Here is a 24069-nt window from a genome sequence, read left to right on the forward strand (position 1 = left end):
CGGTACCTCAAAATTTTCAAATCCAAAGATGTCCAGAATACCAATTGATTTGAAATCATCTTTTCCTTTGATTCGACTGTTGATTTTCTTGATTACCCAAGTAAAGCATTGTGAGTAGAGAGCCATGGCCACTGAATCTCTGCTGTCTATAGCCTGTGGTAAGACATGAGACAGTGGGTGTTACTATAAGGTACAACAATTTTCATCCCTAACATATGACTACAAGATGTATATCTTGATCAATCCATGAGCTGAGTCCACCAAGGATCTCAGCTTTCAGCTTTAAGATCTCCGAGGTTGGAGTCATCTGCAATATGTTACCCATAAAATGTAATTCATCTATTTACTGACAGTTTGTGAATAGAGATGAGCGAATCGAATCCCAAGAAGTGGAATTCAATCCGAATTTCAGGATAAATTCGATTCACCTAGAAGCCGAATTTCCTTGTGCTTCGTATCAGCGAATCCATCGTGATGATGTAATCTCGCGCCGCACAGGATTTCGATCGAGATCTTCAAGCAAGATGGCGGTGGCCGACCCGTCGCCAGCAAATGGAGGTAATTTTGCTAAAAACCTTTTTATTATTTTAAACTAAGATGCTGCGATCATGTATGAACGCGGCATCTGAGGGGTACAATGACGGGGGCGGCATCTGCCTGTCATTGCACCCGCTACTTACAAAAAAATGTGCACCGTGACAAAGTAATTAATCACAAAGCGAATTTTTGGGTGAAATTCGGTGAATCAGCCAAATCGAACTTTTAAGAAATTCTCTCATCTCTATTTGTGAACTTACTTGCTCAGTGCTGAGCGGTGTAGAAATCTCCTCTCCCCTGAGAATCATGGATTTGTGTGTCAGTGCCTCTGTTAGCTGCTCGGAGTCCAGCCCCAGCAATTCTGCCGTTCGCCCCAGTGCTGTTAATAATATAAATCACGTATCATGACAAATGTAGGAAATACAGTGTAAGTGTCCAATCTGTCCAATAATTCATACATTTTTATATAGTAGGTTACTTTCTGTTATAAAAATGCTCCAGTTGTGAGACATTCTATTTACTTTATTATAACGGCACCCCTGGTGTTTAATCTGTTTAGTAATGTTTACGTCCACACACTAAGGGGGTCGCACATGCTCAGTTTCATCCTTCAAGTGTCACCAGCCATATCTCCTGTTAGAAGCAGTGACAGTTACAGGGAGAGAGCTGCACCGGAAAGTACACACCTCTCGAGAAAGGACATGCCCCCTCAGAAAGGACACCCCTTCTGAGCTGTGACATGGAGATATTTGTATCAGAAAGGACGCACCCCTTAAGAAAGGCCAAAGCCCTTGAAGTGACAGCCTGAAGATAATACAGCAGGACATTTGAAGCAAAGAATGTGGAGATCTCTGGATCCATGTGAGGTACAGGCCTGGTTCTAGCTATGTTAGAAGGAATCTGGCATGTACTACACAATGTCTGATTTCCATCAGTCATGGCATAAGCCCTTTAAATAAAATTTACACAAACCTGTAATACAAAAGGTAAGTATGCTAAACATTCTGACCCACATTGTAATCAAAACTTCATATTACTGCATTACTATATAACACATAATTGTCTCTTACCTGTTTTTGTAGATATCTGTGCTCCACCAGCAGTCATAAAGTCTATGTTTCCCAGGTGCAAAATCCCAGCAAGCAACCTAAAAACTTCCCGCACATCTTCAGCAGTAAACTTCATGACTTCCATAGCAGTCTGCAACAACGGTAACATTACACAATCATATCTAGTACTAGTCTAAGTGAAATTCAACTATAACCTGGGCTTCATTAGAGTTGGAGTGAACAATAGGGGAACTTATCCTGACCGGCTCTCTGGATTTCTGGCTTAAAAAAGTCGTAAAATAGGTATTTGTGACATTTTGGGTTATCAGTACAAATATTTTACACCATTTTGCATTTTTACATCGTTTAGGCTACTTTCACATCTGCGTTGTGCTCTCCGGTTTTAAGATCTGGCACAGGGTCTCAAAACTGCAACACAACGCTTCCGTTTTGTCCCCGTTCAAAACGGAACAAACTGGAATGGTTTGCATTTCTCTACGGTTTGTTGTGTTCCCATGCTGGACAAAAAAATGCTGGCTGAACTAATGGACAGTGGCGTAGCTATAGGGGTCGCAGCGGTCGCAATTGCCGATACCAAAAACCATGTAAGTCAATGAAGCTGGTTCATTTTTTTTTTCCTTCATTTTCTGGTTTCTTCATTTTCAATATAATACAAGTGGATCCGTTCTGAATGTATACAGCCAATTGTATTGTTATAATGGAAGAGTTTTGCTGTGGTTTTGAGATCCCATGCTGGATCTCAAAACCGGACAGCAAAACCGCAGATCTGAAACTAACCATACTCCAGTTTTGAGAAGTGGGTGGGAAAGTCAGTGTGGTTATCTATGTAAACTCAATTCAGATTTATTGTCTGTGTCTCTGCGGATTTTCAAAAAGTCGCAAAAATTATTATACCCTTATTACTGTAAAGTGGTAATAGACAGAAGTGTTAGGCCCCTTGCAGACGAGCGTTCCTCCCGCATCGAGTCTGCAACGCAGCTCCCGGCCTCATCCCCCAGCACTGACGGGGGTCACATAGCATTATATGTAACACCTACAGTTCTGGAATGTATTGGATAACACTGGCATAATGCTTTAAACACTCATATATTTCTTTGGACAAGTTTAATTTGGGGGGGGGGGGGGATTAATTTCAAGTTTTGGCAAAGAAATGGTACAATAGACAGGACTGGACTTATCTTGTAGAATGTAAACTAATGCAGAGCATCCCTCGTGTTAACGTGGACATATTGCAATTTGTGATGGTAAAATGAAGACCTTCAGAATTACAACACACCATGTGCAGTATGTAGACAGATCCAAATGCCACAAACATCTGAAGCATGTCAGCAGATGACCACATCAGACACAAGACGCCAGGGCGTTCTTCTAACTTTTGGTTTCATACCCTGTATGCTATTTTCACTTCAGAACACATTGTCCGCATTATGCCAGTAAACAGGTTTGGCAATGTGGGAAACAATGTAATACATTTTTGATAAATGCAAATTAACGTCCAGAAGCAAATGGTCCGATTCAGGGGAAAATTATTGGAAACATAGACAATAATATAGCATTTCTTGGCTCTTAAAGGTTATGGACACCCTTGATAATTGTATTTGACTCATTTGGGGCTCAAAATCGTTCTTTTCAATTAGTCTTTTATTAAAAATAGCTCAGTTCTTATCAAACTGAGGAATATAGCTTAAATAAGAGTTTATGAGGTTTGGACTAGTTTATTAATAAATCTGCACCTGGATGTTACTAGTGGGGGTCCCTGCGCAGTGCTGGAAGTGTCATATAGCGCAGGACACACCTTCATCTGGTAACTTCCAGTTGCATATTAATAAACTTCTAGTAGCAATAACTGAGGAAAGGATATGAAGGGATGTTTCAGAATTGTTATTGCCCAGGGAATAAAATTATTTACCCCTTTATTGGGGTGGTGACAGACACGCTTAACCCACCAGCTCGCAACACAGCCAGTGGGTGACAGCTGTGCTACCTCTGGAGGCCTCTATGGCTTCATTCTTGCTGTGTTGTAATTGCACACCGCACCGGTTCTCAGCTCTGCAATGGGTCAGGAAAAAAGCTAAGTTCTGAAGTCGAGGTGGTCTGTGGGTTCAGAACCCCCACTGATTCAGACATGTGCAATCTATACATATATTAATAACATGTACCGACTGTATACATTGCATATCGACTCACCTTTACTTCTTGAAAGGTCTCATTGTCACTGATGGTTTCATCTCTGATACATCCAGACTGATTCAAGTAGTGGTATTTCTCTGCTTGTAATAAATAAAAAGCCTCTGTGGAAGACATAGAACATGAGCGGTCATTTACAGACTGAAGTCTCTCACAAGGGCATGTTCACACAGTATTTTTTATGAGGATTTTCCCTCCAGAATCCATGTAAGAACCTAAACATAACTGTGCCACAAATGACCCCTGAGGTGTGCACCAATCACCTGGCCTGTGCCCACCCACAGCTAGCCCTGCAGTATGCACAGCAGTACAGAGGCTGGCCTGGTACCCACCAGCAGAGAGGGAAAGGGTGCAGCAGGGCACCTTGAACACTGTAGAGAGATCATGCCGGCGCCGCCTCACCTCACTCACTCCAGCGTGCGGCACGCAGCTTCACCTCCTCCACGTCCGGCGGCCCATACAACTCTGCCAGACTGCTCTCCTGGCTGCGCCTGCACGCACACGTGCTCTGCCTCCGCCCCCACCCTATGTGAACTTACTTAGCCGCCCACAGCTGGTATTGTAAATCACTCAGGCTTTACTCCGTCTCTCCTGGGGCCCATGGGGCCCCCCTGACTTAGGGGCCCGGTCGCAATTGCGACTGCTGCGACCCCTATAGCTACGCCACTGTCCATTAGTTCCGCCAGCATTTTTTGGTCTGGTAGAATCCCGGTATATGTTCCCAGATCTCTGCTGGATCGCATTATAGTCAATGGGGCCGGAGGGCATTTCAGTAACATCCGGCAATGCCAGATCCAGAAAGGTCTGGCAGACTGGTCTCTGCTGGAACAGCCTGCCAGAACTACTAATCGTGTGGAAGAAGCCTTAGCTCCACTGAATGGATATAGTCTACAGCCAGATGCTTGGAAGTACAAACTGCAAAACCATGGGAGAAATTCAAGGGTCAGCCACAGATTCGGCAGCAAATACATGCTGGATTTTCCGATGTGTATTTTACTTCTATCTGTGAAAGTTTGATATAGTTATATTCTGCTTTACTTTCTGTGCTGCCCAAAATTTCTTCCAGACGCAAGAGAGACATGTCAGAGTCAGCGCTGGAAGCCATAATGCAGATATGACCAGTACCTTAGAAATATTTATGGAAGTTAGTATTTAAAAAAAAAAACATTTAGTGGGCAATTTATTAGTCCCCCTATGCCTGTTTTTCGTGTAGAAACATAGCAAATCCACAGGATTTCCACTTTTCAATTCCATTGCGACTTTTCTAGTCGCAAGTGGCATTTCACTCCGCCCTAGTCAATTTTATGAAAATGGGGCATTCTGAGGGCAGGCTCAGTGCAAATCTGGTGGATTTGTGACTTTTCTTCACCAAAAACAGGAGTATGGGAAATAGTGAATTTACCCCATAGTTTTTATTTTGCTTTTAAGAACCACAGAAAAACCGGAGCAGATTAGAGGAAGCAGGCGATATATCATGACATAGGTGGAGAACGACTCTTGGTTTCAGTGGAGATAGCCTTTAACTTTACTGTAAACATGCAGTCTACTTTTTTCTGGATTCTGCTGTATATAGAAACAGATTCCTGAGAACTTCCTGTCCATAATATCTGTATATTTGCTGATATTGGGTTGTTTTTCTGCAGTTTTGCAAGATTTACTGTTTGCAAGATAGGTTAGAGGAAGGAAACCAGGCTAAGTAAAAAAGTGGAAACAACCTTTTTAATGAATTAACAAATAATTGGAACATTTTGTCAACTGACAATTATTGTCACCCGATAAATCAGTTTAATTGTTAATAATGAATAAATACAATATAAATGTGAGACAAAGTAATATTATTGTGGCGTTTAGAATGTATGTTTCTATTTAAATTTGAACAGATATATATTGTTTATACTTTAAAGGAAACCTGTCATCTACTTTATGCTGTCCATACTAACAGCAGCATAAAGTAGAGACAGGTGAGTTGATTTCAGCGGTCTGTCATTTAAAAGCTAAAAGTAAGTGGTAGATTTGACTCTTTCCAAGTCCTGGGCTGCAATGATTATGAAGCTTGTTCTCAGCAACCACTTACTTTTAGCTGATGAGTGACACACCGCTGATATCAGCATTTCTGTCACTATTTTATGCTGCCCTCAGTGAGGTCAGCATAAAATTGATGACAGGTTCCCTTTTAAGAATTACTTTATGAATTTCTGTAGTATTATATGTCATGCATTCAAGGGAATGGCTAAGTATGTAATGCATGTATGGACCAGGTCCTGCAGAGTGGTAGCAGCATCACTTAGTGGTTCTCTGCTGTGTCTCATAAAGGTTTAAAGTGGGGATAATATGGCATCCATATAGAACATATGGAGATGAGTTGACTTGATGAAACAAAGCCCTTTAAAGGGGTTGTCTGGATTCAGAGCTGAACCCGGACAACCCATATTTTCACCCAGGCAGTCCCTTTGATGTTAGCATCAGAGCAAATTATGCTCCAATGCGCTCCCTTGCCCTGCGCTGGATCGCGCAGGGCAAGGGCTTTTTTATTTACAATAACACACTGCCGGGTGGAGGCTTCTTCCCAACAGTGTGTTCGGTGACGTCACCGGCTCTGATGGGCCGGCTTTAGCACTGCCCTAGCCATTTTACAGGCTAGGGCAGCGCTAAATCCCGCCCATCAGTGCTGGTGATGTCACTGGGCTCACTGCTGGGCGGAAGCCTCTGCCTGGCAGCCCTAAGGAGAGCCTGGTCTGTCATGAAATGCTCCGATGCTCTTGTCAGGGGGGTTGACTGGGTGAAATTCTGGGTATGTCCGGGTTTAGCTCTGAACCTGGACAACCCCTTTAACTACCAGGTTTAGCTCACTGAGTTCATTACCAGGGGCATTATCTCAATGTACATCACTGGGTGTATTATTCTTGAATTGTGACATCGCTGCATGCATTATACCTGTACTGTACTCTAGTGTGGAGTGGAGCTGAAACGAATCATAATCTTTTTGCAGTATGACTTGTTATGCTCTTAATGGGGATTTGTTTGTGTTCAAATGTATTTTTTTGTTTTTTTATTTTAGAAATGTGACTTTGTGACAGAAGCAATTCTGCTGCAGTATATATGTACTCCTGGGCCATAAGCTCCTTACATGAAAAGATACATGAAATTAAATATCTATACAGCAGAGAATAACTGTAGTGATCAGTTGACCAAACCTTGACCTATGTACTGTGCATAGAGAGGTCACTTGCTTTTTAGAAGTATGTCTGTAGCATGAAGAAGCTGCCTTCCTCAGTCAGTATTTTGTACTTGGAAGGCATTGCTCCACACTTGGTAAAAAAATAAAATAAAATCGTTCTTGGAAGAAGGAAGTATGGCAGCACAAAATGTTGTAAAATAATACCCAAGACCATTTCATAATGCATTTGATACCTCTCTCCTCCTTCCCTGCTCCTTCCAGAAGTGCATAAAATATGTGGTAATTCCTCTCCTCGGGGTTCTGCCGTACTACACGATTCTAGTTTCAAGAAGGTAAAAAGATCTTTATTAATTTGTCATTCATCAACACAAGAAGACTGAAAAAGTAATGCAATAAATAGAACCGTATTACTTACCTTTTCTAATAAATCTTCATTACGAGAAAATAGAAGTTAAAGAGTAATAACCCATGACCAAAAAATTACAAAATTCTGCTCACATATAAAAAGACTGAAAATGAACGTTCACATCGTGAACATAAGGCTGACATCTTGACAAAAGAAACAATTCTAATTATTATATTAATATTAATCAGTACGTTGACTATTATTTTTTTCTTGCTTAGAGGTTATAAGTGGCATCTATCTAGAGGAAATTATGGGTAATTAGTACTTGATGAATGTAATAGTAAGTAGAAACGAGTTTAAAAGGTGCCATTATGTTGCTGAGAAAGGATACAATCTACAATGCGTCCTCCCTGAATGTGTCCTTTTTGACATATACGCAGTTGAATGAACTTTCCAAAACGGCTTGAGTTATTATTGTAAACGGTCTTCGCATTTCCAAAGGCTTCCATGATTGGACTGTGAGATATAGAGAAAATGAAATTTATTACTTGTTACATGTCAAAATATCAGTGAGTTGCTAAATGAGAATATTATGCAATATGTACGTAATAAATCTGCCTTTACATGCATCAAATATGATAGCAACTACGTGATAACCTCCTCTGCTGACTATAAATCTATTTTACTACTGGTTTCCTGCATTCCAGCTTCGTCTCTACCGTTCTAAGGTTAATAGTGCTTCTAAGAACACAAAAGCAATGGAAATGTGCACCAGTTAAAAGCTAGGAAGTATGAACACCTTTGCACAAGTAAATGCAAAATTAAACAACTTCCTAAATAGTCTTCATACACATTTTCTACCATTTTGCTGTTGTAGAGTCTGTGTAACTCATTTATGTAGATGTGCTGGCTCTCTATGGTCTTCCCTTCTCTTAGAGAGCAGCAGGAAGGGGGAGGAGGTTGTAGAGTGCAGATCAGAGTGTAGAGAAAGAAGAAAGCATGCAAATCCTCAGGGAGAACAGATCACAAATGTTGTGCAAGATCAGTGTGTAGACAGGAAGGAAAGCAACACACTCAACAGACCCTGCAGGAGGAAGGAGGGGTAAATCACACACTCCTCAGCATTAGTGGTTTGTCAGTAAAAGTGTGAAGAAATCCCTCCTGGGCTGAAGAAGGAAAATCAGTAGGAATGAAGCTGTGCTGATATAGGAAAGTAGTGAAGACAGCAGCATCCTGGACACACAGATCCAGCATGTATTACTAGGAAGGACAGGTCTATATGAAAAATCTGAGACTAGAAACAAGTTGAAAACTGAGGTTGTCTTGTTTTTCATTCCTCTTTCCTTAATTCCTATCCCCACATGTCCTTTGGTTGAACTTGATGGACTTTTTTCAACCATGCTAACAATGTAACTATGGATATCAGGTAGTCAAAAAATGAATTAAGATTGCAGACTAAAACTTGATTTTCCACATCAAAGATGTTCATTAAGCTTTTAACACAGGTTAATAAAATAGTCTTGATTAAAATATCCTAGTCAGTTAAGTCACTCATGTGTTACTCATTTCCATCTGCTTCTTCTCTTACTATAGATAAGGAACAAATGGAGGCTGAATAGAGTTCTATGATTGCTGGATTAGACTACATAGGGTTTGCTTGTAATCTGTATCCAGATATCCACAGATATTATATTTTTTATGATGAATGTTTGCTTTAGACTACTTTCACACCTGCCACAGGGTGTTCTGGCTGGCAGACAATGCTCAGAATCGGCTGGAGAAAAAACACTGGATCTAGCATTTTTTTGTCTGACCAATTATCGGCATATGGACCCAATGGGGTCTGATGGGAAGGCACTAGTATTTGGCAATGCCAGATCTGGAGAACTACGGCAGGTTGTTCTATGCTGGAACAGCCTGCCGGAGTTCTCTGCTGCAGATCTGTATCTAGCCTTACTTTTTATTATAGAATTATCTCAGCGCCAAAAAAGGCTGCAAATGTGCACATCATATTTAACATATGAGCCTACTGCAACATGGTAGGAATTAATAACTTTATATCTATAGAAAAATGATATCACATCTTGTTCTAGTAAAGGGTGACAGCCTGTCACTGTAATATAACTGATAAAATTATATGAACTTCATTTTAGCAAGGAAGAATTGTAATAACACAGTGTAATCTTATGTATTTTTGTGCAGGTCCTCCACAATGTGCATTCCTAATATCTTTATGCAACTGTTATTTTCATGTAATGTGCCTGGTTCGCCAGCAGGTGACAGAAAACATGGCAGAGCTATCTTAGATAAAATTTCCATTCCATTCTAACCCCCCCTCTGTAGGGAAGTGGGCTAGCCCTATTTCCTGAAGGAAGGGGCGGGGACCAGTTAGCATTTGAGTGTAGTCTACCCCCTGCAAGGCGAAGGGTGTGCAGGGGCAAGTTTCTGCTGGACATGCCCACGCCAGCCAGAGCACCCTAAGCTCTGCAGGCCATGGAGACAAAAGCCCAAAGCCACAAAAGCCAGGAGATTAGTTCCTCTGCTGAAGATAAATCTGACTACAGAGCGAAGTGCAGCATCAAGAAGAAGCTGAATTATACAGTCAGCCTGTCAGTACAGCAGAGTGAGGGAAACATATAGCAGAGTTGAGTTTGCCTGCCAGTTTAATGCTAAAGCCTGCTGGAACCAAGACTAAGCCTGAAAACTGTTTGAAGAAATGTTTATTCAAGTAAAGCTGCCATTAAACTTCATCTCAAGGTCTGGACTCAAGTAATTCTTTCAAATCCCTCAATCATTGCCCCTATTTATTGCTTCAGAGACAAAGCCTGGGGTCCAGCGGTATCCAGGTAGGAGCACTGTGACACATAAAGAGACATTTAGGCCGCACTACACCACTCAGCATTTTCTACACCTGGGATGTGGATAGGAGGGACCTGGAGGGAGGCACCCGTTGCAGAACTGCATTTTACCAAGTACTATTTGGTCATGTTGAATTCCTGTTAAATCTGGAAGAAGCTGGAAAGGTACCGCGAGTTTACATAAATCAAACTGTTCAGATCCGCAGCTTTTTAACGGTATTTAACTATTAAACTGATATAATACTTAAACTGGTCTATAAGTATTGTGCATATTGGTCTGCCTGCTGTAGATACAACACTGCTCTGCCAAACAACATATAGCTTTGCTTCCCTCTGCTGCTTGCTTACTGTGACTACACATGTACTGGAGAGAAGTTTTAATGAAATCAGTGAGACCATGCTCTTTATGACTTTCAAGTAATGTTTGGGTTGTAACAAATCAATGACGGGTTGTGCTCCGATAACAGGACTGTTACAGAGAGTGTGATTATTATATATATATATATATATATATATATATATCTTATATGGATAAAACTGCACACACATATCTGCATAAAGCCCAAGTCCACAAACACAGTTTTTTTTTCATATGAGCCTTACCTGCTTTCCAGAATTGCTTGTTCGACGCTTGCTGTTTTTTCTTTTGACGATATTTCCAAGGAATGTTGGCTCATTGCAGATAAGAATTTTAAAATGAGCTTTGTGCTTTCCGTTTTGCCTGCTCCACTTTCACCACTGAAATCAATAGTAAAGATATGAGTATGCATGGCTGCAATATTTAGAGGACGCTGTGAACTTTTAATCAGACTAAGGTGGCCTGCACACGTTGCTGATTATGTGCGCTTTTTCCTTGCGGATTCTCGTGCTGAAAACCACAGTGTAATACGGCCCCAGAAAAGTCTTTAAGACTGCACAAATCTCAGGTACACTTTGCTTTTTTAATTTGTGTGGATTTAATTTTGTGTGGATTTCACCCTTTTCAATGCAAGGGTAAGATCTGCAGCAAAACCGCATCAAATCAACACCAAAAGCCACAAGTAACACATGGGTGTGAAAATGCACAGAAATCCCCCAGGAAATTCATGCATAATTTCTGCAAGACAGCCGATCGGCTACCTCCGCTGCGCCCATAGAAATGAATGGAGTGGCAGCACACATTTACAATCAGCCGCTACGTCAATTTTAGGGGGACTATACAGGGTACAGGGTTCTTGTGATCGGTGATGGTCCCAAAGGTAGGACCCCCACCAATCTCCCTATCCTGTGGATAGGGGATAATTTGTTATAACCAGAATACCCCTTTAAAGATTAAACCTGTGGTATTGCAATTTCTAATAATAGAGTCTGATGTATGCAATATTTTTGAATGTATGATCGGTTGTTAGTATTGCAATTTGTAGTAGTTTTAGCAATTTGCGGTCCCCAATGCACAGGCAACATCCGTGTGGTTTCCACAGACGGATGCAGACCCATTCAACTTGAATGGGTCCGTGATCCATTCGCACTGCAAAAAAATAGAACATGTTCTATTTTTTGTGGTGCGGAGGCACAGAGAGAAATCTCACCCGAATGGGTCAGCATCCATGATGCGGTGCACAAAAGGCTGGGGCCTGTATATTGCAGACCCGCTGTTTGCGGGCCGCAATAAGAGCCCGGCTGGCACATGTTCGTGTGCATGAGCCCTAAAGAGGACCTGTCACTTCTCCTGATTGTTTTAGCAACTCCTCTCATTCCCTATGTAACACCAATTCTCAAGCATCTAGTATTATCACTCTATGTTGTGCCATCCCTGTATTATTCCTGCTTAAAAATAAATTGTCAGCAGTCTGCAGTAAAGGTACTACTGGGTGTGTCTGACTCTGTCCAATCAGTGCTGCCAGTGTCAGACCTTGGAGAGACCCCCCTCCCCCAACTGATTTCAGAGCTACTGGATATCACTAGCCCTTGATCAGTTATGACTGTGACAAATGTCCACAATTCCACAGTCACTGAAGTGTGACATATAGTTAATTATATGTACTATTAATATAACACAGGCAAAATTTGTACATTTTAAATCTAAAAATCTATACTTTTTTATATATGGCTAGGTGGTCTGCGAAGAGGCTACAGATATAGTGAGCCTCTCCCAGTATCCCTGTATTTTCTCTACAGGGCCCAGTGCACTAGCAGAGATACTATTTAAAGCAAACAATATCTCTGTCTTTCAAGGGTTAATGTGGCTGCAAAGTACAGTACTTACATTTCATTTTTTTTATTTATCTGTATATGTTTTTTATTTTACAATTTTGGATAGTAATACAGAAGGCATGATATATGAGGAGAAGACGGAAACTGCATAATTGGCCGTATGATCCAGTGATCTGTTACAGTAATCGGGCTTGGACAGCCTCGGCCTATCAAGCCTTACAGCGTTGCAGTAATAAATAATCTATTACTAAAAGCTCAGTGTCTTCAAGCTTGGCGCCAGAAGACAAATTACAAAGAAAAATTATACTTTTTTCCCTGTTTTCACAAACCACTGCAATACTGTAATGAAACAGATAAATTAGATACAATCTGAAAAAGGGGTGCAAGTTCATGTTCTCAAACTGAACCCAGAAGCTTTACTCACATCAGCATTTATAGTAAAAATTCCACAATGCTCCTGAGGTCTACGCTGGGAAGATTTTTCATTGATGTCACTGTATAGGCTTACAGTAGCCTCTGTCGACTACGAATACTGAGCAATATATATTATTTCAGTTTTCTAAGCTAGAAGAATGGTACACAAGTGCGTTCCACCCAATGGAGGCCAAAAGGACACACATGACCTATCTAGCATGTGTTAAAAAAGCACTCGTTTAGCACTAATTTTTAAAAAATACTACATAAAACAACTGGCTGCTATACCATAGAATTTTAAGCTTCTTTTCTGTTGTTGCTCCACATGACCCCCCGACTAGCCCGTTAGGCTCCGTATGCATTTATATGAGAGATAGAGAACCTTGATGCCAGTCTCATAGGAATGCACAGAGATCCTAACACTAAAGATGGGGCACCCATGGCCTGGGACGGAGAATAAAATTTTATGATGGGCAGTAAGTTCATTCATTCATTGTGCTACTTTATGTCTTATATAGTATTCGAAATGGGACAAACGTTAAAAAACCAGAGTGCTTCTTTAATGCGGAGAGGAGAGTAAGTCGTTGACACCTCTGGCAGTGGTTTATCTCCCCTGAGAACAAAAGGGTCAGGTGTGTTGAAATCCAACAGTCTGAACCCTCTTTCCTCCAACATCTGGTGTAGAAGCAAATTCTGGAAACCATGAGCATTTTACTAATATAATATAACATATTACTAATACTATGTAATATTTATTTATTTATTTAAAGGAAATTCTTTTGTTTAGTAGGACTCATCTGTTTCATCTGCACCAAGTTTCCACATTGTCCCTTTCCTGGATGCTATAAAGCATTTCCACCACAAGGGGGAGATATCAGCTTAACATACTTCCTTTTCAAGCTACAACATTTTAAAGGACCTCACGCATTCGATTTGCTGATTAATTTCAGGATTTAACGATAGGATATCCACCTAAATTGCCTACATTTACTCAGCAGAGTTATCTTAGGACAAAACATTTCCAATAAGTCAGTAAAACGTCTCCTGCAGATGCAAATAATGAGCTTTAATGTATGTGACTATGGGCAATAACTGGGTACAGAAATGGTGTCAAAAACTAACACATGAAAATCCTGATTTCTATATTTATACAATACCTTACAATTAAGTAGACAGGAAACAGTGCTGTAGATCTATTATCAGTACTGGACACTAGTGCTGTAATCTTGCTATTGCCTCTTGTTCTGGTTTGCAACCATGCAGCCTGATAGAACGAATGGAAAAATTCATGGAACAGCTTCCTGCTCATGTTCTTTATTCACTTTTGTGTGAGGTAGTGTGACAGCCGCAGTGAGTTGTACCGCTGCAGTTCACTTCACTCTTACAGGCACAAGATACAACTTAAAGAGGACCTGAGCATCAGGTTCATCAAAATAATGAGCCAATAATGCCATTACACTTAGAGGCTCTACTTTCTCTACAACTGCTGTGCCCTCTCCACTTAATCGACAGGGCCAGGCGTGATGACATTTTCACTGCCTTGCCCAGTCAATAAAAGTGCAGAGAGAGAGCGGTAGTTGCAGAGAGAGTAGAGCCCCTAGGTGTAATGGCAACACCCCCGTTGCTCCTAGAGGCTCATTTGCAAATATTAAAACATCATTTGAATATGGGACCAACACAGATGCCTTCAGCTGCCAAGTGCCCATGTAACAGGTCAGCCAGTGTCATATGTACAAATCTGCTGACAATGCCCTTTAAGTTGTAACTTGTAGCTATAGGACTGAACTGAACTCTATTGGTACAATTCACGGCGGCTGTCATACTACCTCACACACAGTAATAAATAACGAACATGGGCAGCAGAAAACTGTAACATGACTTTCCCCATTAATTCTATCGAACTGCATCACACGGCTACAGTTCTAGCACTGGACTAATATTTCTATCATTCCGGAAAAACATATAGCTCAGTAAATCTTCATAATGGTGGACTATAGGTAAGCTTTAAAATGTTTTATTGTAAGGAATGCAGATAGATGAAAGGAGACTATATTGATCTGCCATCCTAATACCATACCCTGTACATACATTCCGGATGGCTGCTACTCACCTGATGAGAACACACTGATTGTCATGGCGCTTCCATAGGCAGCGGTAACATTCATTGGCCACAGCAAAGATGTGAGGAGGAATTTCTCCCATGTGATGCCTGCTGTACAGCTCCACTGTGTTTCGGTCATATAAGCCCGGTATAATCTTGTAGGGGTTGACGGAGGCAAGGATGGAGCCAATATAGGTCTGAAATAAATCACAGAATAACAATGTTGATTATGCATGAATTATGTATGACATATGTATATTTCTGGATGATATCTGTACCGGAACTAGGACTGTCTTTTCAGGTTCAGAGACTTGTAGGCCATGATTTCCAAGTTGTCTATGCTCAACTGACTTTTAGAGGTAGGCAATCCACTACCAGCCTGTGTGAATTCGGCATAGGAAGGGGGTGCCATGCAGAAGGGATGTCCTGTTTGTTCATTGCACTAACATATTCCGCAGTGAAGTACACCAACTGTAATTATTTATATACATCCATCCCTTTCAACAATGTAAGACTGATAACCTGATTTCTTGGCCAGATACACATAGAAGCTAAAGGACCAATGTGAAGTGGGGAGAGCACATAAACTCTGTTCAGCTGTTGTCATGGACAGATTTGAATTCCTGACCATGAAACTCTTTAGCTCAGTGTTGTGAAGTAACTTGTCCTGCTGTGTGATTAGGGCAGGTTTTCTGTGTACTAATAGGACGGCGGCCATTTTATTTCTCCTAATGATTGCTCGCTAGACAAAAAGAGCCATTTTAACTAATGAAAGGTATTTGGGAATTTATTTATAATAATAGTAATGTTTTACTGTTTTCATTTTCTTTAAGGAGGTTAAACAGGATAAGCTGTTTTCTTCCAGAGGCAGAAGCATATTGTTATGTGAATGGAGCTGATCACAAACAACCTAATGATATCAAACATAATCCTGTATATCCCCTCGCTTTTTGGAACTCCCGAAGCAATGAATGGAATGTTCTCCTTCACTTTGGGGGCCCTATTCTGGAGATAGGAGGTCCCAGAGATGGGACTCGAACCTTTCTGACATTGACGGCATATCCTAGCGTTATGCCATGAATGTCCCAGATGGGCCAACCCCTGTAAATATCTAACAACGTATTTTAGAGGTCTAGGGTGTACAACATAAAATGCAGTCCAGTCTATAGAGACCATGTCGTAGAGCAGGAGGAGCTGAATAGTTTTATACACTATACACAGTTTTTTTAGGGAAAAGATTCAGTAGGACTAATAATGCATTCTTTGGAACATCCACTCCTTCTGGTCTTGGTATGAGTGTGAATACAGAGATAGTCGTTAAAGGGAACCTGTCATCAACTTTATGCTGACCTCACTGACGGCAGTATAAAATAGCGACAGATATGCTGATATCAGCGGTGTGTCACTCATCAGGTGGTCATTGCAGCAGAGGCCTTCAAAAGAGTCAAATCTACCTGAGAAGAGTCCTGGTTATTCATAATCTCCTGCACTATCACCCATCTGCTGATGATTGGCAGTTCTGTCCTAGAGAGATAGTGAGAATGCTAGGTAGAAGAATGTAAATCATCAGCAGGTGGGCAGGAGAGCAGGACTTCATAAATAATCATTATATACTGCATATACTGCCTGCATATGCTGGACTGCATTTTAATGTGACGGGTTCCCTTTTACGTGTCCCTAGTTGGCCTTCAAAAGTGTTGCTTACCTATAAGCATCTAATGTTCCAGAAAGTATACTTTCTAACTACTGTTTAGCATTAGTCAACTACAGAAAAATGATTTCCTACAGCTAAGAATTCAACTACTAGTCCAGCAACATCTACAGACTCAAATCATATCAATGGCATTTCCTGACCACAGACTGTGCTAGAGCTCATGTCAGACCGGCAGCTTCACATCTGTAGAAGACACACAGCGACCATGCCCGCATCAGAAACATGCACAGATTGACATTTTCAATGAGACTGTTACTTTTGCATTTTTTCTACAATTTTCTACTAATGGCAGACTCATTTCCATTTGACTCTGGTTTCATCTGACTGTTAGATGCTTCGTTCTTTGATGTGAGAACGCGAGAGCAACAAGCAATGTCTTCTGTTTTTCAAATAGCTTCTGCCCGGTCCAAACCACACACAGAATGTTCCAGTGTTTCACATTTCAGATTGGATGCCCAGAACTACCACTATACTTAACTGTAGCTGAATCTCTGTGGGTCAGCCATTAAGAGAATGCAGATGTAGGAAAGAACACTCTTTTCAAAATAAATACATGTCATTAGGTTCCAAGTTGTAGACACAGCCATATAGCTCTGACAAGAGTAAACCATGACATGCCAACCATATATAATCAGAGCCTGAGTCTGTGCATGGTGCCCACTCTCCAGGACCAGATTTACTAATCCTAAAGATGGCGTAAGCTTAGGCAGAAAGTCTAGACCTGAACCGGATTCATCAGTTGTTCAAGCTTGGATGTGTTGCAGGGATAGACACGTTTCTTTGGTTTCTATGGCCGTTACTATTATGGGGCACTACGGTAGCTACTGTTAATGGCACAATGGCAGATACTATTATTGGCAATACCAAAAAGACTGCAGCACTTTTCGTTAAATCCTTTAGTAACTCTTTATTGACCAAACAGTATTTATCTTTGTATAGTCGAAATGTCCCTAGGTTTGGTCAATAAACAGAGTCAGGCAAGTTTTACACTAGCGCTATTAGCTCTGACAGGCTGTTCCAGCAGAGAACAGCCTGTCGTGCTCTCTGGATCTGGCATTGCCAGATGTTATTGCAATGCCTGCCAGCTACGCTGACTGTTATGGGGTCCAGGGGAGATCCGGCCGCTACCTGGCATATATGGCGGGATACGGCCGGACAAAAAACGGCTTACTGCTGCTGATTTACTATAGGGCGTTACTATCAACGGGACATGATGTCAGTTTCTGCTATAAGGTAATGTGGGAGTCACTGTTATGGGGCACTATGGTAGTATCTGTTATTATAGCACAGTGGCAGTTATTATCATTGGGATACATTGGCAGTTTCTACTGTAAGGTACTGTGGCAGGAACTGTTATGGGACACTATGGCTGTTACTTTTATTCTAGCACAGTGACAGTTACTATTAGGCCTCATGCACACGGCCGTTGTTTTGGTCTGCATCCGAGCCGCAGTTTTGGGGGCTCGAATGCGGAGCCATTCACTTCAATGGGGCCGCAAAAGATGCGGACAGCGCTCCGTGTGCTGTCCGCATCCGTTGCTCGGTTCTGTGGCCTAGCTAAAAAAAATATAACATGTCCTATTTTTGTCCGCACTTTGCGGACAAGAATAGGCATTTATATTGAAGGTTGTCCGTGCCGTTCCGCAAATTGTGGAACGCGCACGGACGCCATCCGTGTTTTGCGGATCTGCAATTTGCGGACTGCAAAACACACCATGGTCGTGTGCATGAGGCCTTATTGGGACATGATGGCAGTTTCTGCTATAAGGTACTGTGGCAGGTACTGCTATGGGGCAATACAGCAGTTACTGTTATCATGGCAGAGTGCTGCAACATGATGGCAGGTTTAACTATAAGGTACTGTGGCAGATACTGTTATAGGACACTACAGTAGTTCAGGGTATTATTGCATAGGGGCAGTTATCATTGGGACATAATGGCAGTTTTTACTGTAAGGTACTGTGGCAGGTACTAATATAGGACACTACAGTAGTTGAGGTTATTATTGCACAGTGGCAGTTATCATTGGGACATAATGGCAGTTTTTACTGTAAGGTACTGTGGCAGGTACTAATATAGGACACTACAGTAGTTACTGTTATTGCACAGTGGCAGTTATCATTGGGACATGATGGCAGTTTCAGCTATAAGGTACTGTGGATATTTGTCACATTAATGGCTCTGTATAGAATATCTTGAATAAGATAAAGGAACGCCTTGTCTAGACGCTCGTGCTTATTTATATGTAAAAATACAGGTTCCTATTACTCTACAACCCCTAAGGCACTTCTATGTATGAAACTTTTCAACATGTTGAGTTTTGTTTTATTTCCTTAATTTTATTGAATTTTAACTTGTAGTCATCATGATGTAAAAATCTGATTACATGATGACAACATCAGAATATAACGCTGTAGAAAAAAAAAGTCAAAAGGGCTCCAATCTAAGTTTCAACCTACAAATGTGACATCACCAAAGGTCATTTGTGGATTTGAGTTTAGAAACATGTTTGTCTGAACATGGAAAATATAGAAGGAAAAAAAATGAGCAGAGAATGAGTAAAGGTGCATTTACACCAGGCGAGGAGAAGCCAATTGTCGGGAAAGAAGAGTCGGCTGCTCATGGAAGCGAAGCGCTGCATGCAGATCTCCTCCACAGTATGAGGATGAGGGATGGCTGCTGCTATTGCACGTCCTCATAAAAAAAATCATTGCTCCTTGGCAGCAGAGTACTGCTTAGTCAGCACACAGAGTGATGACTGGTGAGTCTGCACCTTCATTCATCGGGTGATCTATGGCACATTTAGACGGGCAGATTTTCGGGAATGAATGTTCGATAATTGGCCCAATATTCAGACTATGCAAATCCAGCTAAAGAAGAGGTTAATCTATAGTAGGTTGTAAAAGGATAAAGGCAACTTTTAAGTGAAATAAATCATGACCCAAAGACCCCAATGTCTTTCCAAATATTAGTTTCATTTACCATGATCCAGTTCATCAATTGTCGAGGAGCTTTAATTCAGATGGCCAATAAAGAATAACTATCTCCTTCCACTGAAATGAATGGAGGAAGCATTTGCATTTCTAGCACCCAGGGGTATTTGACCATTTCTACATCAATGTCGGGACACATGAGAGACAGGGCTGTGACACCTGAGTACCAAACATTTTATACCGAGTTACTACAGGCAGGCACTTTCTGGTCACAGTGATGGCCTGACCCAAAAAGGTTAACCATAAAGTCAAAGAACCGGGACAGAAAGTAGAAAACATGACTTCAGAAAATGAGATCCAGAAAAGCATCCAGTGATTTTTTTGATTTTTTTTTAATAAAAGAATTTACACCTTTGAACTGTGTATATGAGATAAATATTTGATGGATGTGTCCTTTAAAAGCACTGTCATGAAATTTCTATAGGATAGGGATGTTAGCAATCATGTGCTAAGACTGAGAAGCTGTGAAACCTGCTGCTGGCCCAATATGCTGAGAAATGTGCCCTTAAAGGGGTTTTGTCACTTCAGCGAATAGCTGAACTTAATACAAGGCACTTACTAATGTATTGTGATTATCCACTTTGCCTCCTTTGCTGGCTGGATTCATTTTTCCATCACATTATACACTGCTCATTTCCATGATTATGACCTTCCTGCAATCCATCAGTGGTGGTCGTGCTTGCACACTATAAAAAAAGCACTACCTTATGTGTGCTCCCGCAATCCCGTTCACCAGAGAGGTCTGCACTTTTCCCTATTCTGTGCAAGCACGATCACCACTGTTGGATTGCGGGTGGTCGTAACCATGGAAACAAGCAGTGTAAAATGCTGGAAAATGAATCAAGCCAGCAAAGGCAGCAATATGTATAATCACAATACATTAGTAAGTGCCCTGTATTAACTTTACATAATAAATGCCACTTGCTGAACTGAGACAACCCCTTTAGGCCCCTTTCACACTGGCGAGAATTCGGACCCATTCACTTCAATGGGGCTTTGCACAAGAGTGGTGATTTTCACGCATCACTTGTTCATTGCGTGGAAATCGCAGCAAGCTCTATATTGTGCGTTTTTCAGGCCCCATAGAAGTGAATGGGGCTGCGTGAAAATCGCAAGCATCCGCAAGCAAGTGGGGATGCAGTGCGATTTTCACGCATGTTTACTAGGAGACGACCGGGATGGGGACCCGATCTTTATTATTTTCCCTTATAACAGAATGCTTAGTAAAATGTTCATTGAGGGGTTAAAAATAATAAACAAATTTAACTCACCCCATCCTGAAGAAAGTAGAAAGAAGAGGAGAACCGCTACACGACCAAGTGGAAGGGGTGAGTTAAATTTGTTTATTATTTTTAACCCCTCAATGGACATTTTACTAAGCATTCTGTATTAAGAATGCTATTATTTTCCCTTATAACCATGTTATAAGGGAAAATTATAAAAATCTACAGAACACCTAACCCAAACCCGAACTTCTATGAAGAAGTCAAGTTCAGGTCTGGGTACCAACCGTGCCGATTTTTCTCACGCGCATGCAAATCGCATTAAAATGCTTTGTACTCGCGCGGAAAAATCACACATTTTCCTTCAATGCACCCGCATCTTGTCCGGCCCTCACACGCGACGTGTGAAAGAGGCCTTAATGTTCCTATCGTTCACAATATTTAATTTCACAGGAGAATACCAGCAAGTAAATAACACATGCTGCCATTTATACACTAATACCACTTGAACAACAGGATATGCATCAGCACTGAATGGAGAGTGCAAGAAAATAGTAGAGTATGAGTGCAATGACATAAAAAAACGGACAGGATAAATGGTTTGTATAATTATGAATAAACCAACTATGAATATTTAGATATTAACAAATATGGTTAAAAATAGAAGGAGTTTCAATGTAATCCATTCAGGAAATGACTCATTTTCTCAAATCTTTATTCATTTATTCATTGTACCATATTCCTGGGAGGTTGATCCCTTCTATATAGAGATTGTGTCACCTCTCTTGACTGTTTTACTAAATAAATGTATTGTCCATAATGTAAGAATCCTTGAGCACCTTTTCTTTGCATTCTTTGTTATGGTGTTGCTCTGTTATTCCCACGAGAATAAATTGATAACTGGGTGATACCAATGGAGGCGGGAGGTCCCTGTACAGTCTGACACAGTCTAATCACTGCTGACAGTGTCAGATTGTGTAGGAATGTACCCCTTGACAAGGGGAAATAGTGACATCCAGTTATCAGATTACTTATAAATATTCAATTTTCTCTTCCTCAGACATCCACAAGGGCCATCATTGTAGGATGCCATTCCATCTAAAATACTATGATTTTGTAGTGTGGAAGGATATCAGAGAACCCAGAGAAAATACACACTAACCCAGGGGGAACATAGAAACTCTGTGCAGACAGGCTCGGACTGGCCAGCAAGGGAACAGGTGGGCCCCTAGTTCACCTCTACACAAGTGGCACATGGCATTGACTGCACTACATATAGATAAATAGAGCACAGCATCTCCCCAAACCTACAGTATGTTGATATTAAAAACACAGGTTTGCAAAAAAAAATAATTTCAAGAGCTGTTTTGGTTATTCCACGTAATCTTTATGTTTTTTGGTGCGCTGATTCCGAAAATGATCTCTATTATGTCATAGGACATCACGTTTCCTGACAATTTAGGTAACTTTGTTAAATAAGGCAATACCTCAAAATAAATGGAAATAGACTGTTCATGAAAATCCATCTTTGAACTAAAATGAGGTCACCTACACAAACCAAACTTGATTCTTCTTCTCTGTGAGGCTCCTCTTGGTGCATTTACGCTTGTGAGTAGTATCTAGAATGTCTCTCTGAAGCATCCAACAGTAGTCTGCCATCATTGTATCTCTTTAATGTCTTGGTGGAATCGTTCACCTTGTTCCTCACTCAGAGCTCCCAAATTTTCAGAAAAGTAGTCAAGGTGGGACTGGAGGAAATGCATTTTCAAACTCATCAGGCAACCTAAAGCTTGAAATGCTTTCAGCATTCGTCCGACAATCTTTTTGTAGTGAGGATCTTTGTTATTGCCTAAAATTTCTGTACGACTTCTTTAAATGCAATCCACCCTTCTTTTTGACGATCCGTCATGGTATTGACAAACTCTTGATCAACTATAAGCCTTCTAATGTCTGGCCCGACGAACACACCCTCCTTCAATTTTGCCTCCGACAGGCCTGGAAACTTGGTGACCAAGTATTTGAAGCATTCTCCATCTCTTTGAAGTGATTTTACGAATTGCTTCATCAATCCCAATTTTATGTGGAGAGGTGGTAGAAGAACTTTATGGGGAGGCAGCAAAGTTTCTCGTAGGATTTTTTTTTTAACCGACTGTTAGCACCCTCGACTGCCAACTCTGCTTGGTCCAGTGATTTTGTCGGTCTCGACTGTCCCATAGACAGAAAACAAGGGTATTTGGTGTACCCAGCTTGTTGCCTGAGCAGCATGCACAAGACTTTCAAGTCCCCAAACACTTGCCAACCATGGTCTTTATATTTAAGTTTACGAGGAACTAATTCCAAGTTCTGGTAAGTTTCCTTCAAGTGTACGGATTTGCCTACAGTTATGGAAGCGTAAAAACCACCGTTGTGTAGTAAAACTGCTTTGGGACTTTTTGAAGAATCTATAAAAAGACGCCATTGCTCTGAATCATATTGGATTTTAAATTGACCCATCAGACCTTCGACATCGATGCAATAAACAAACTTGGCTTCCTGGGTGAAGTTAGGAACAAACTCCTTTTCACGATGTCTGAACCATGAAGATGACACTCATGGCAACAATAAATTCCTGCTTTTAGCCTTGATCCGAGTAACTCAGCAGCATCTTTGGGAAGATTCAAGTCTCTTACCAAATCATTCATCTCCTCCTGAGAAAACTATTTTGGTTTTGTATCATCTTCAAAGTCAGATTCTTCAGGAAAGATTACCCCTTCTACCATTAGAAGCACAGACTCAGGGCTGAGGCTTACACATACAGCATGCTGCTGAGTATCCCAGTAGTCAGACATGTCACTCAGAGCAGCACTTGTATTCACCCCCTTTGCATGGGGGGGGGGGGGGGGGAGTGGCAGAGATTGTTTACGTGCAAATAACAACAAAGGGGAAAGAAGAGAACTAGGGAAATGAGGAAATATAATTTTTCCCCCCTAAAACTTGCTTGGCTTATGTATATATTGCTGACCATCATATTTACAGTGCTATATTTGTTTTTACATAACTCGGACAACCCCTTTAAGTTTTTTGGGGGTATTTTATATCTTAAATGCACGTATGTGAATTAATTAATAGTAATTTGGACTTTAAATTTGGTTATAGACCCATAATATAAAAAAATACCAAAATGTTTTTTTTTTTTACAAATTTGAAGACAATTTTGAATTTTGTGTCAAATCATGACGTCTAGGAGTTTTTCAATATTTTATTTGTTTTCAGCAC

At 40.9% G+C, this 24069-nt stretch overlaps 1 protein-coding gene across 1 annotated transcript in view; it reads right to left on the minus strand.

Moving 5' to 3' along the window:
• MYO10 (myosin X) overlaps positions 1 to 24069 on the minus strand; it is a 230000-nt gene that overhangs the window by 93669 nt on the left and 112262 nt on the right. The window contains exons 4-12 of the mRNA XM_044295842.1: positions 14894 to 15081; positions 10780 to 10914; positions 7710 to 7834; positions 7388 to 7401; positions 7206 to 7290; positions 3795 to 3898; positions 1608 to 1737; positions 798 to 916; positions 7 to 153 (exon numbers count right to left, since the gene is read on the minus strand). Coding sequence (XP_044151777.1) covers positions 7 to 153; positions 798 to 916; positions 1608 to 1737; positions 3795 to 3898; positions 7206 to 7290; positions 7388 to 7401; positions 7710 to 7834; positions 10780 to 10914; positions 14894 to 15081 — 1047 coding nt within the window. The remainder of the gene's footprint in view (positions 1 to 6; positions 154 to 797; positions 917 to 1607; positions 1738 to 3794; positions 3899 to 7205; positions 7291 to 7387; positions 7402 to 7709; positions 7835 to 10779; positions 10915 to 14893; positions 15082 to 24069) is intronic.

The sequence above is a fragment of the Bufo gargarizans genome, chromosome 5, assembly GCF_014858855.1.
Source record: "Bufo gargarizans isolate SCDJY-AF-19 chromosome 5, ASM1485885v1, whole genome shotgun sequence".
Classification (NCBI taxonomy): Eukaryota; Metazoa; Chordata; class Amphibia; order Anura; family Bufonidae; genus Bufo; species Bufo gargarizans.